Below are 12720 nucleotides of genomic sequence, written 5' to 3'. Positions count from 1 at the left end.
CCTGACTCCTGTCAAGCTGATTTAGTTATGCAATAGCAGCACTGTGATGCTTAGGAGTTCTATGGTTACCATTCATATTCATGCTCAACAGATGTTCAGGGTTTTTTCCTCCCCAGCCTTGCTTGCAAAAACAAAGTGGTTGGTGGGCGAGGGACAGGCAAATCTCTTGTTTTGGGGATGGCTTCAATTTCAGCTACAACTTTCATTGTAAATATATATATATCTCCAATACTCTGTGGCCTTCCTAGCTTTTCCACTTTTCATCCTCAGTGAAGGGAGCCTGAGAGAATAGCTTCATGAGGTCTTTTCAAAGCAGGAAACAGTTTGGGGGAACTGCAGAAAGATAGAAAACGCGGTAATGGAAAACAGTAGGAGCAGCACTGCCAACCTTAGCCATTGTAACACCATAACCTTCTAAATACCCGCCAAAGCCATAGGTGATGAAATAATAATTACAAAAAAAAGAGAGATCTCTGAAGAAAAAGGAAAACTGTGGAGAAATAGGGAAAAAAGCTATCTTGGCTGACGCAGTAGACACTGCAGATACTCACAGCAAAGGTCTTGGCTGGAACTCATTGGGGAGTGGCATTCACAAGAAGTGTGCCAAAGTCCCATAAACAATTTTCTCATATTTTCTCAATTTTCTCAGCTTGAACAAGGAGTTCTCCTTACTAGCAACTGCTTGTCTTCTGAAAAAAATAAATGCCTGAAGTCAGGACAGTCGTCCAAGTGCCTTGTGAGATTTCTACCTTTCACATGTTTGGGAAACAAGCACTTTCCTAATCAGATTCTGGCCTCAGCTGTTGTTTGTGTTCATTAGGAAAGAAACCAAATGAAAACCACTTGTTGCCTAATCACTGGTTTTAATACTTAATTTAAGAGCCATGGTGGTGCAGTGGTTAGAGTGCAGTACTGCAGGCTACTTTTGCTGATCACCAGCTGCCAGCAGTTTGGCAGATGGAATCTCACCATGCTCAAGGTTGACTCAGCCTTCCATCCTACCGAGGCAGGTAAAATGAGGACTCAGATTGTTGGAGGCAATATATACTGACTCTGCAAACCACTTAGAGAGGGCTGTGAAGCATTGAGAAGCGGTATATAAGTCTAAATGCTATTGCTATTGCTAATACTGAATACTGGATGTCATTTTGGCTTCCCGTAGTATAAAAACATCCGAAAAATTATCATGAGTAGTGGTAAGTCGCATATATAAATTGATACAGTTGTATTCTTGAAAATTTCCTGTAATTCTGGGCACCCACTGAAGAGTTATATAATATTACAGTATTGGAAAAGTTGCAGTGCCTAGAGGTAGTGCTCTCGCCTCACAAGAGCTCTTGCCAGTCTCCAAATCAACCGATGGCTTCGGCCTCACACAGGAGGCTGTGAGTTTGATAGAGGCAGATATTTCTTTGGGCTCAATGAGAATATATCTGCTGAACAAAACTCAGCATTGGTGACAGGAAGGGCATCCGGCCAGCAAACACTTTGCTAGTTCCATTCAGTTGCCAAGACTCCACCCCGCAAAAGATTATGAGTTCATTAAAAGAAGAAGATGATGATGATTGGAAAAGGTATGGAAAGGGGCAATGAATATCATGAAAGGATGTAAACATTGACAGATCTGCTTTCAAAAGAGTAGTAACAAATGCAATGTAAGTTCCATTATATTTAATGGAATTTGTTCCAGGATTTCAGGCCAAGAATGAATGTAAAAGTTTATATTAGTAGACCAATGTTTCTGTTTTGCCTTCATCATTGGAGTTTTTCTGTAATAAGGGTTCTTATGAAACAGTTAGCTTAGAATAGAATTGTATTTGTTTCACTAGTGGCTATTCTCACAGTCCTCATTCATCAGCAACCATATTAGCCAACTTGTATCTTGCCATTTCCTCCACAGGATGCTTTCTACAATCATCATTTCCCTTTATTTTTTTCCCTGACAAGACAACTTTATTTCCAAAGAAAGAAATGGATTACAGTAACGTCCCTCTTAACTGATGATTGGTAGAGAACCTGGCAAATATCAGAGGAATTGAAGTTTGAATGATTAAATGATTGTCACAGCTTAGGTAACCAATACTCATAGAAATGAATGGTGATCACATATGTGACATTGGCTATGGCTGTTATGGTCTTTTGATGGTCTACTTCCTGGTTCCAGGAAGGAGCCTCCTTCAGCCTAATTTAGAGAACCAGAATTGCTTTTCTTTGGGAGACATAGGGTTTTTTTAATTCTATTTTCCTGGAGCTTGCTCTTAAAATAGTTTCACGCTACAGCTGTGAGTCAAAAGGCTCAAATTCTGATGACTATTTTGTATTTGGAGGAGAGAGAGGGACCACCATAATTATGAGATACTTGCCAAGTGTCCTAATTTTGATCACATGACCATGGGGATGCAGCAATGGTCATCACTGAGAAAAACGGTTGTAAGTCAGTTTTTTACAGATTAACAGAGTTGGAAAGGACCTTATAGGACATCTAGTCCAACCCCCTGCTCAAATTATAAACTTTCATAGAATGCTCTTCTTTCCCTTTGCAGGTGAATCTCTTCTTCCTGTTGAACATTGTCCGTGTTCTAATCACAAAGTTAAAAGTCACCCATCAGGCGGAATCCAATCTCTACATGAAGGCAGTCAGAGCCACCCTCATATTGGTGCCCCTACTCGGCATCGAATTTGTGCTGGTCCCATGGCAGCCCCAAGGTCGTGTTGCTATAGAGATTTTCAAATATGTGACGCATATTCTGATGCATTATCAGGTATCAAAAATCTGGAAGTGTTGGGAATTTTTGGTGCTTGGAACCTATACAAAATGATTAAATTAATTGATTTCTTATTCAAGCAGCAATTGGAAGCCCCAAATACATATTTTAGTACAATATTTGTTTTCCTCCGATTTCTCCTATTGAGAACTAAAAGACAATGCAAGAATGAAAGGGAACAAGTCCTTCACATTTTTTTTGCCTTCAGGATCAGTTTTTCTAAAGATATGAAAAGGGAGTAAAACTCTTTTTTATAGCCTGGCCTTTTACAATCATGCGTGAGTTCCTTCTAAACTTTGTAGTTAACTTTAACTCCTTCTAAGATCTGTTTTCATAGCCAGAAACATTTGACTATGGAATAGCCACATGACCCAATGCAAAGTCTGTAACATTTTGCTATAGAATAGCCACAAAATCCAAAGTAAAGCCAAGTGAAATTATTAGAAAGAGAAGTACAATTTTCACATTAGAGCAAATAACATCAAAGCTGCAGCCAGCAGAGAAACTAGTGCATGAAAGATATCATTTCTGGGGAGATATTTTAGAATCTTCTTGTTTCAGTCCTATTTAAGTTGATTTAACTAGGATGGATCAATGAATATTAAATCAAATGATATGTATGACCTGAAAACCCCACTGGCTTCCAGCTGCCTGCCACTCTTTCTCCAAAGTATTCTTGATAATTAAGGTTACTCTGGAATGGCATGAGTTGCAGTTCAGGCATCTGCTAAAAGCATAGCCATGGAATGGCTTCAGAGAATATGCCTGGTTTGGGTTATAATATCATTCATTTATCAAATTGGTTTGAATGACTAATTATGTATGCAAGTTAATTGTCTTAGTTTTAATTACGATTTTAGAAATTAGTCTTTTTCCTTGACATCTTTTTATTGCTGCTGTTATTTGTAACTTTTCATACTGTTGTAAGCCGCCCTGAGTCGGCGTAGAAGTCAAATTAAATAAATAAATAAATACAAACATATGTAAGGCAAGTAATAATTTCTTGTTTTATTCTGCAGGGTTTGCTGGTGGCAACAATTTTCTGTTTTTTTAATGGAGAGGTATGGTAATTCAATTATATATTTATTTTTGTATGAATGAGTTGAATTGCTGCTTTGAAACCTAGCTGTGTTCAAGATTCCAAAAGTAAATAGAGATAATAGTAGTAAAGAAAAAGCATTTAGGATGGTTCCAGATCAAACTTAAATAATCCTTCATCTTTCCTGGAATTTTAAGAAGATTGTCTTCCATTAACTATTAACCATCTTTACCTCCTTCCATTACTATTTTAGTCATTTTCACACATAAAATGCACTATACCACGGGTGTCAAACATTGCATCACATTACCATTACATGACATTTAATAATGATTTTCCCATTTGTAGATCTGGAGTGGGCGTAGCGTGTGTGTGACACATCAGGCCCGTGAGCCACCAGTTTGACACCACTGCACTATATCTTTCAATGAGTCACACTGAACTTTCTCTTTGGAATAATTTCTTTTCTGTAGCTGAAAAGGGAAACAACGTCTTTCTAAAATATAAGCACCAAATATAATAAACTTATTGCAAGTAAAAACAAAATAACTAAATAAATTTAAGCCAGAATTATCCACAGTAACTGAATTTAAACATGCCTGGGATAAACATATATCCATTGTAAGATAAAATACAGGAAATAGTATAAGGGCAGACTAGATGGACCATGAGGTCTATTTCTGCCATCAGTGTTCTATGTTTCTATGTTTCTATGAAACGTAAACATGGCTGATTTTGCAGATATAGTTTGATGGTTTCAAACTACAATAGTAATACCAATAGAATTTAGACTTATATACTGCTTCATAGTGCTCTTACAGCCCTCTCTAAGCAATTTACAGAATCAGCATATTGCCCCCAACAATCTGGTTCATCATTTTACCCACTTTGGAAAGATGGAAGGCTGAGTCAACCTTGAGCCAGTGGTAAGATTTGATCTGCTGAACTACAGCTAGCAGTTAGCTGAAGTAGCCTTCAGTGCTGCACTCTAACCACTGCACCACCCCAGCACAAGACCATTACAACGTATTGATTAATTTTCAAAGTATAAATCTTTATGATTCCTGACAGAAAATTGTTGTTTCCCTAAATAATTATCAGGAATGGGGAAACACTGATTGGGAGCTGATTAATTTGAGCCGCAAGGTTCCCTTAAACATCCCTTAATTTTTAACAAAGCAGATTTGCAGTCTTTCTCTTCTGCTATCAACTGTTTCTTAGATGCTATGAATTCCATTCACATTTCATCAAGGCCTCTAGTAAATCAAACTTCCTGTTGCACAGGTGGCTTACCACATTGTATGAACGGAAACTATTGTACAACAGAACATCCTTCCAAAGAAATGGGTAAACAAATCCAGACCTTATTGTGGCTTCATTTGTATTAGCCAACATATTTTTAACCAAGGTGAACTCTATTCAGGAAACAGTTTTTCCACCAGCTTGATGGAAATATAAATCAGATTTATCAACTGAAAATTCCTGCAGGATTAAGCCAAAAAAATATAGTGTATCGCACACTGCTGAGCATCTAAACTTTATCAGTAGTGTATTACATACATAGGTAATCTCTCCAACCTTATACTTGTTCAGAGAGATATATGTGGATTCTCAAAACAGTCTTTCAACCACAGATTCTTCCTTGCAAGCCAACAATTTCAACGCTAATTATAACAATGAGAATTGTTAGAAGTAATCAGGTGGGCCATATTCCATAAAAGGTTATTGCATAATACATGTGTTAATCTTTTTGTGCTGCCTGGAGATTATTTACTGTTCTTGCAACAATTTAACACAGCTACTATTTTGGAAAATATTTTGTAACATTTTCCTGTTATTCAAAATGACAGTCATTGCATACACATTTCTATGTCTTTAAGTACCTAAATCAAAGGCTCTTTTTGTTATTACAGAATTGGGATCAACTAAAATTCAATTAATGGTATTTTGGGTAAATCTGGGGCCATAAAGTTCTTAAGCAGAGTAAACCCCCATTACAGAATTCAGGCCTCAGTGCAGTGGAAATGGAAAGTAGAAATATAAGTATAAATCAATATTTAATAGCTATTAATGCTAAAAAAGAAAGCTTACGTCCACAATTTGTATAGCATTAAATTATTCAAGTGACCAAATGAACCATCTAAAAATGAGGTCATTGTATATGTTTTCCGCTTATACCTTGACTTTTTGAGATATCTTTTCTTGTCTTTATATAACTTAGCTGCTCAGTGCTGTGTTCTTCCTTCTATGTCATTGGAAGGGGGGGAGTTCAATAGACTTGAATCTTGACCAATGATATGCGATTATTGATCCAGAGTAGATGAGAAAGAAAATAAATCCCAGTATTTCCTCCCTTTAACTTCTCTTATTTTTTTATATTTTTTTCTAAAATAGGTACAGTCTGTCCTACGGAGGCACTGGAATCAGTTCTGGCTCCAGTTTGAACATAGTTATGCCCACTCCGATGGTCTCCGGTCAGCTTCTTATACAGTTTCTTCCTCCTTCACTGATGGCCAAAGCTTCAGTTTTAACCATGACTGCCCCAGTGAATACTTAAATGGAAAAAGCTTTAACGAGATGGAAAATGTTGCTTTTAAACCTGAAAAGCTGTATGGGTGATTACAGAAGACTGTCAGTTCTCACCAATATGTTATTTCAAATAGATGGCTCCCTGAGCAGCAGTGACTTTTGGCAGAAATGGCTGTTCTTGAAGAATGCAATGAGTTTCAATTTGTTTATTATGCCCACATGCATTAATCACATGTGAATGCTGATATACTGGAGCTAATGACACCCAATCATTGGAATGTTAAGCTTCAACCTCTGGATTTAAAACATTCAGAAAGATGCTGGTTGGGATTTTAATGGGATCAATCATGCCCCAGTTAGATCAGTACTTGTATATATGTTTTCTGCATATGAATATATCTGGAGATAGATAAATTTTGCCTCTTCAACTTCTACTGTGTAGACAAATTGGGCAATTTATTTTGTATGAAGGGAATCAAAGAAAGTTCTGTATTTTTTCAGCAGTTTGTATCTTGACTGGGTTGTCATTTTGCAGCCATTTTGTTGCTTCAAAACTTGTATATACGCTATTTATCACATTCTGTTGTCTTAAATGCAACCAACAACCACAGTCTAAATCCGGAAGGGGAAAAAAATCACTAAATGCAAAACATTTTTTGGATTGACTGTGCAACTTCTATATCTGACAAAGATGGATACAAACCAATCTGCAATATTCTAAATAAAGTGGATTCAAATTTAGTAACATATGAAGGTCAACATTTTCAAATATGCCTCTTCCCTTAGGTTCCTGTGATGACAAGGTGGATTTTCTGTGCATCTGTAGGCTTCCTCTCTCTTCCTTCCTCCCTCCCTCTCTCTCTCTCTCCCTCTCTCTCTCTCTGTATTTTTTCAGGACATGTTTTGAAGGTATTATGGCAGTGTTGGTGGTTGATTTGTATTCAGTAAAGAAATTAGGTGCCAATAGGCTTCTCTGATTGGGCAGATGCTTTAATAAGAACAACAGAAGACAGTGCAACATCTGAGCCTTCTAGAAAGCAAAGTGGAATGATAAGGCTCATACCCTTTTTATCTGAGTGGGAACCTTAGGTGAGAGTAATCATTATTAGAAGATGGTGTTCAGTAACAGAAATAGCATACCCACAGGGGCTCCATGATCCCGATAGCCAGAATGTGGAACACTTATAAACAACGTTGATCATATCCCACTATAACCTTCACAGATACAGACATTTTCACTCAATATCCTAGCAAGAAATGAGTTGTTCCTAGCGGGGTGAGCAAAGGCCAAATGTCTAATGGTCTAATCATACTGGGCATCCCAGTTCAGACACCTAACAGAGTTAATCTTTTGGCCTCAAACATATAGATGTTGGCCAAGCACAAGTAGGGTTGTTTAGACTTCAACTTTTAAAAAAAGAGCTAATGAGAAAAGTGCATTTTTTTCCTTCCACTGATGACTGGAGGGAAGGGAAAGAAGGGCAAATTATTTTTCCTTTTTACAGCCCTGTGTCTACTAATCTCCTCTGGATCATTAGGGAGCCCTCCAGGGCCAGTTCAAGAGGAGTTGACAAAGTGAAATTAGCAAAAAAAATATTGTTGTACTGGCAGATTTCCAACAGGAGTCCTTTGATTTTTTTTTGGGGGGGGGGCTGTCTTTCTTCACTTTGTTCATTTGTAGAAAATGGGTGAAATGTCCCAGATCCTATTGGATCTTATAGAGAATCCTTCAGAGGCTACAGTTAGCACTTTACATTAACAAAGTGTCCTCTACTCTTATCCGCAAACATGGAAGCCAAACGAAGTCAGCAGGATTTGTGGCCATCTTAGTTGTTTGCAATATTGTAGCTGTAGCCCGCTGAAGTGAAGCCTCTTCTGGTTTGCATAGGAGAACTGGTTTGTGGTGCTCAGGTTTTATTCTTCTGCCTTTATATAGACACAGAAGTGATTCACCAGATAGATAAAATCACTGTTGCTATATTTTTAACTGATCCAGAACTGTGCAAGATATAAATAAGATAAATGTCTTTCAAGGAAGTTGGTAAGAACTTTTCAAAGAAGTTGGTAAGAACTTTATCCCATGCTTTTGTGAAACATTCTTTTTTTTTTTTTAAGGAAGATAAATCTTGTATACTGAATAGCAAAATAAAGATGCAGGAGCACATGAAGTTAGGTGAAATAAAACTCATTCAAAACTCATAAGAACATCTTGACTGTAATTTAATTTGAAATCACAAGAATTGTCAAGTTGATCATGCATGCACATAACTGAAGTTCTTCCGATGCCCCAAATAAATGAACAAAATGTCCAAGGCGGCTTCATCTTCAGCAGAATCTCTCTCCATGTATTGTGAAGCATGTGGATTTCCTCTTTTCTCAGAGATACACACTAATTGTCATTTTGCAACCAAGTAACTGTTGTTTGGCTAATATTTGGGATGCCTTCAGAACTGCTTTATCTGGGTTTACCTCCAACTAAGGCTATAAGGTAGCTGATTTCATTTCAAGTTAGCTTCCTCTGTCGACTTAGCCATTAAACAGTTCTTGTTTAACCATATGGGTGATTGAGGCTCTTGGGGCATGTTCTAAAATTGATATAGAAAGCCAACCACTTAAAAAGAATGATGATTTTATTATCAATAATCCTATGGGCAAATTTAGGTGACAGTTGGTAAAGGCTTATATTTTTTTTCATTGCATGGACAGTGGACTACATTTATTGGGGTATTATAATTGCTGATGATGGCATTACATTTTCAGACACATCTCTTTGTTTTGAAAAACACAACTGCAATCAAGGTTGTGTCCAGGCTATGATTTTATTTTTATTTTTTTTTAAGCTACAAAAATATTTTCTTAGGAAAAGATATTTTTTTTAAACAATATTGTTAACTTTTATCCTTCAAACCAAATCTAAGTGGATAATTATGTGCTGCATCTCAGAAACAAAACAGAGCGGAATCCAATGACAACAGCAACCCGCTACCCTTGAAAGTCCGTTCCACATCTTCAATCCAAGGCTAAAAAGAATGTAACAAGCAAAACTGCATAACACAATGCAGGTCAGAGAAATCATATTTTCAAAAAATGGATTTGGACTTCTAATGTTACTTGCATAAAGTAAGTCCAATGTGCTGACATCTGGAATCACATCTGGATCCAACCTGCACAACCAAATGTAGTGTTTTGATTCTAATACATGCTTCTTCCATCTGTTTTTAGAGTTGCATCATGAAAAACCAAGTACTCATGTTCTGGTTTTTTTCTTTTTCTCTTCTTGTTATAGGTATGGTAACTTCATCTCTATGAAGTAGGAGAAGATAACTTCTGAGAAGTTGTAATCTTCTAGGACGCGGGTGTCAAACTCATGGTGTCACGTCATGTGACTTTCATGACAGTTTTTTTGCCTTTGCAGAGCTGGGGTGGGCATGGCTCGCAAGTGATGTATCTGGCCAGTTTGACATCCTGTTCTAGGATATCATCTTTCCTACAGATTACAGTGTCGCGTCATTTTGGTTGGCACAAATCTGAAGACAATTCAGAACAGACTTGCTACAGCTAAACCACTTACTGAGACTATTTTTTTAAATTAATGAGCAAGGCACTGTTTTAAGAAGATCATTTGGAACACCAATGCATGCAGCTGAAACATTTATTTCATAGCAAACAATGGAAACGGATCTATTAACTGTTTCTTGCCCCAAACGTTAATAATTTACTTGTGTGCTGTCATAAGTCTGAAAGCATTACATTTGAATGGAAACAAAATGATGAAAATGTTCCCTCTCAGATAGCTTATTCAAGCATATCTGTCAGCAGAGCATGTTGGACAAAGAATAAATTTGAATAAACCAAACCTTTAATTATTTGAACCTAGCATAAGTAGCTGTTGTGCACTTGATGCAAATAATAAATACTATAAATGGTTTATTATTTTATACATATCACCCCGAGTTCTCGGAGAAAGGGGGCATATAAATCCAATCAATCAATCAATCAATCAATATTACTATAAAAGACGGCTCTTTGGCATTTCAGACTATAATTGAAAGGTTTTATAAGAATTTGACATTGAAACCATGCAAGAGAATAAAGCAGAAAGGCATTTATTTTACTTTTAGTATCTAATAATAATAATTCTTAACGTTGCATGATTTTACTTCAAATGAATGAACATTTCTGGTTTTTGTTTTGAAAATGAGGTCAGTTTATGAACAAAGGACAATTTCCTCAGGATTCCTAGAATAAGCAAAAAGCACAATTTCCTCAGGTTTCCTAGAATAAGAGAATTACAAATTTGGAAGGGAACTTGGAAGTATTCCAGTCTAACCCCCTGTTCGGCAGGAAACCCTATAATGTTTCAGACAAATTGTTGTCCAATCTATTCTTTAAAATTTCCAGTTTTTCCCACAACCTCTGGAGGCAAGTCATTCCATTGATAAACTGTTCTAACTGCCAGGAAATTTCTTTTTAGTTATAGGTTGATTCTCTCCTTGGTTAGTTTCCATCTATTGCTTCTTATCCTGGCTTTGGAGAATAGGTTGATTCCCTCTTCTTAGAGGCAGGCCCTCAGATAATGGAAGACTGTTATCATAACACCTCTAGTCCTTTTCATTAAACTAGACGTACCCAATTCAGCAACGGTTCCTTGTATATTTTAACATCCAGTCCCCTAATCATCTTGGTTGGTCTTCTCTGTAACCTTTCTAGAGCCTCAACATCTGGGTGATTCTTGGTCTTCTTTTAGTTTTACTATCATCATCAGTAGTTATCAACGTGCAGACTGTTTCATTTTCATTTTACAAGTGTTGTAATTCAAACAATATTCTGTGTTGAAAAAAATTGAAGAGGCAGGATAATATGAATGGGTTGTATCCAAAGATATGAAGTTGAAAGGCAATAGAAGATTGCAAAGTTGAAAGGCAATAGAAGATTTACTGTGTGTTCTTCCTTGCATTGCAACTGCATTGTCAAACCGTTCTTAAACATTGAAGGATGTTGATGAATACAGTAGGATGTGGTAGAAATGACTGACAGTGGGGATTGTTAAAAAGTAGGGAGATGACATTTTTCATGAATGGGGTTTCCTCTCCCCAAATTTCGGCAATTTCCCTCATTTGTTTTCCAAGTATTTATGCTTCAAGACAGTACCACGGAGCAAGGATTTTCCAGTATACATATACAAAATGAGGCAAAATGTGCCTGTTGTTATTAAAAGATCATGTTGGGATTTGGGATTTCTCAATATTTACTCTATAAATTTATTTTTAAAACCCAAAAGATACAGGCAATCTTATATTCATATGATGAGAACCAGATTTTCAATTGTGATATTGGGCTGGCTGCCCTACAGTAAATAGGGAATGAGGTTTTTAAGGTGAGATCAAAACCAAAATAAGTTAATGAATTAAACATAGTCCCTATGATTGAACACACACACACTACACACCACATATTTCATACAGTAGAGTAGCAGCTGTGAAAATTAATCCAGCAACTACATTCAAAAAGTTGTAGGACACTGGCAGCCAATAAAGATTTTGGAGCCATAACATACAACTGCAGCATTGCCTTGGTAGAATAAATAGAATTCTGATTAAAACCAGAGCCCAGTGGGTGCAATAGTGGAGATCTTACTTTGTTGTAATAAAAATCTCTTTATTTAGAGGTACCCAAGATAAGAGTTTTATAAACTGGGTGAAAAGAGAGTGTGAGCTTCAAAGAAACATCAATCCCAAGCATAAAATTTAAGCATCACAGTGTCTCAACTTTTTCATTTCCAGTGCTGTTGTAGTTTGAACCACACTAACACACAACAACGCACATTCTATTGAATTTCAATGAAAACAGAGTGAACAAAGGTAGCCAGTTTCAAACAGCCTTGCTATCAGTGGTTACTTACATTTTATAGCGACAATCCATCTACTCTAGCTAATCAGATCTCCTTGTCTGTTTGATGTAATTGAATTAGGTAACTGAGCAGTGGTGAAATCCAATTATTTTTTTACAACTGTTCTGTGGATGTTGCTTGGTGGGCATGGTGTGGCTTGGTGGGCATGACCTGGTGGGTGTGGCAGGGGAAGATTACTGCAAAATCTCTATTCCCACCCCACTCCAGGGTAAGGATATTGCAAAATCTCCTTTGCCACCCCATTCTGGGGCCAGCCAGAGGTGGTATTTACCGGTTCTCCAAACTATTCAAAATTTCTGCTACAGATTTTCACCCCTTCTCTCTGTTAAATGTAGTTTCAAGCTTCTTAAAGTAAAAATAGGGCAAATCTGATTTTTAAAAATGATTCAGTTTCTTTGTGGAAATCACTTTTTGATCAATGGCCTTTTTAAAATGTGAAATACAACTGATTGCTTGGATAAGTCAGCCTTTTTGGC

At 36.9% G+C, this 12720-nt stretch overlaps 1 protein-coding gene across 3 annotated transcripts in view; it reads left to right on the top strand.

Moving 5' to 3' along the window:
* The window catches only part of LOC139156372 (calcitonin gene-related peptide type 1 receptor-like), a 103850-nt gene extending 95318 nt beyond the window's left edge, over positions 1–8532 (top strand). For all 3 annotated transcript variants that reach the window (XM_070731905.1, XM_070731906.1, XM_070731907.1), the window contains 3 exons: positions 2544–2762; positions 3785–3826; positions 6199–8532. In XM_070731905.1, the coding sequence (XP_070588006.1) occupies positions 2544–2762; positions 3785–3826; positions 6199–6423 (486 nt within the window). In that variant the 3' untranslated portion in view covers positions 6424–8532. The remainder of the gene's footprint in view (positions 1–2543; positions 2763–3784; positions 3827–6198) is intronic.
* Positions 8533–12720: the final 4188 nt, after the last annotated feature.

The sequence above is a fragment of the Erythrolamprus reginae genome, chromosome 1 (assembly GCF_031021105.1).
Source record: "Erythrolamprus reginae isolate rEryReg1 chromosome 1, rEryReg1.hap1, whole genome shotgun sequence".
Classification (NCBI taxonomy): Eukaryota; Metazoa; Chordata; class Lepidosauria; order Squamata; family Dipsadidae; genus Erythrolamprus; species Erythrolamprus reginae.
The sequence above is the reverse complement of the archived record's forward strand: the minus strand, read 5'-3'. Positions and strand labels throughout refer to the sequence as shown.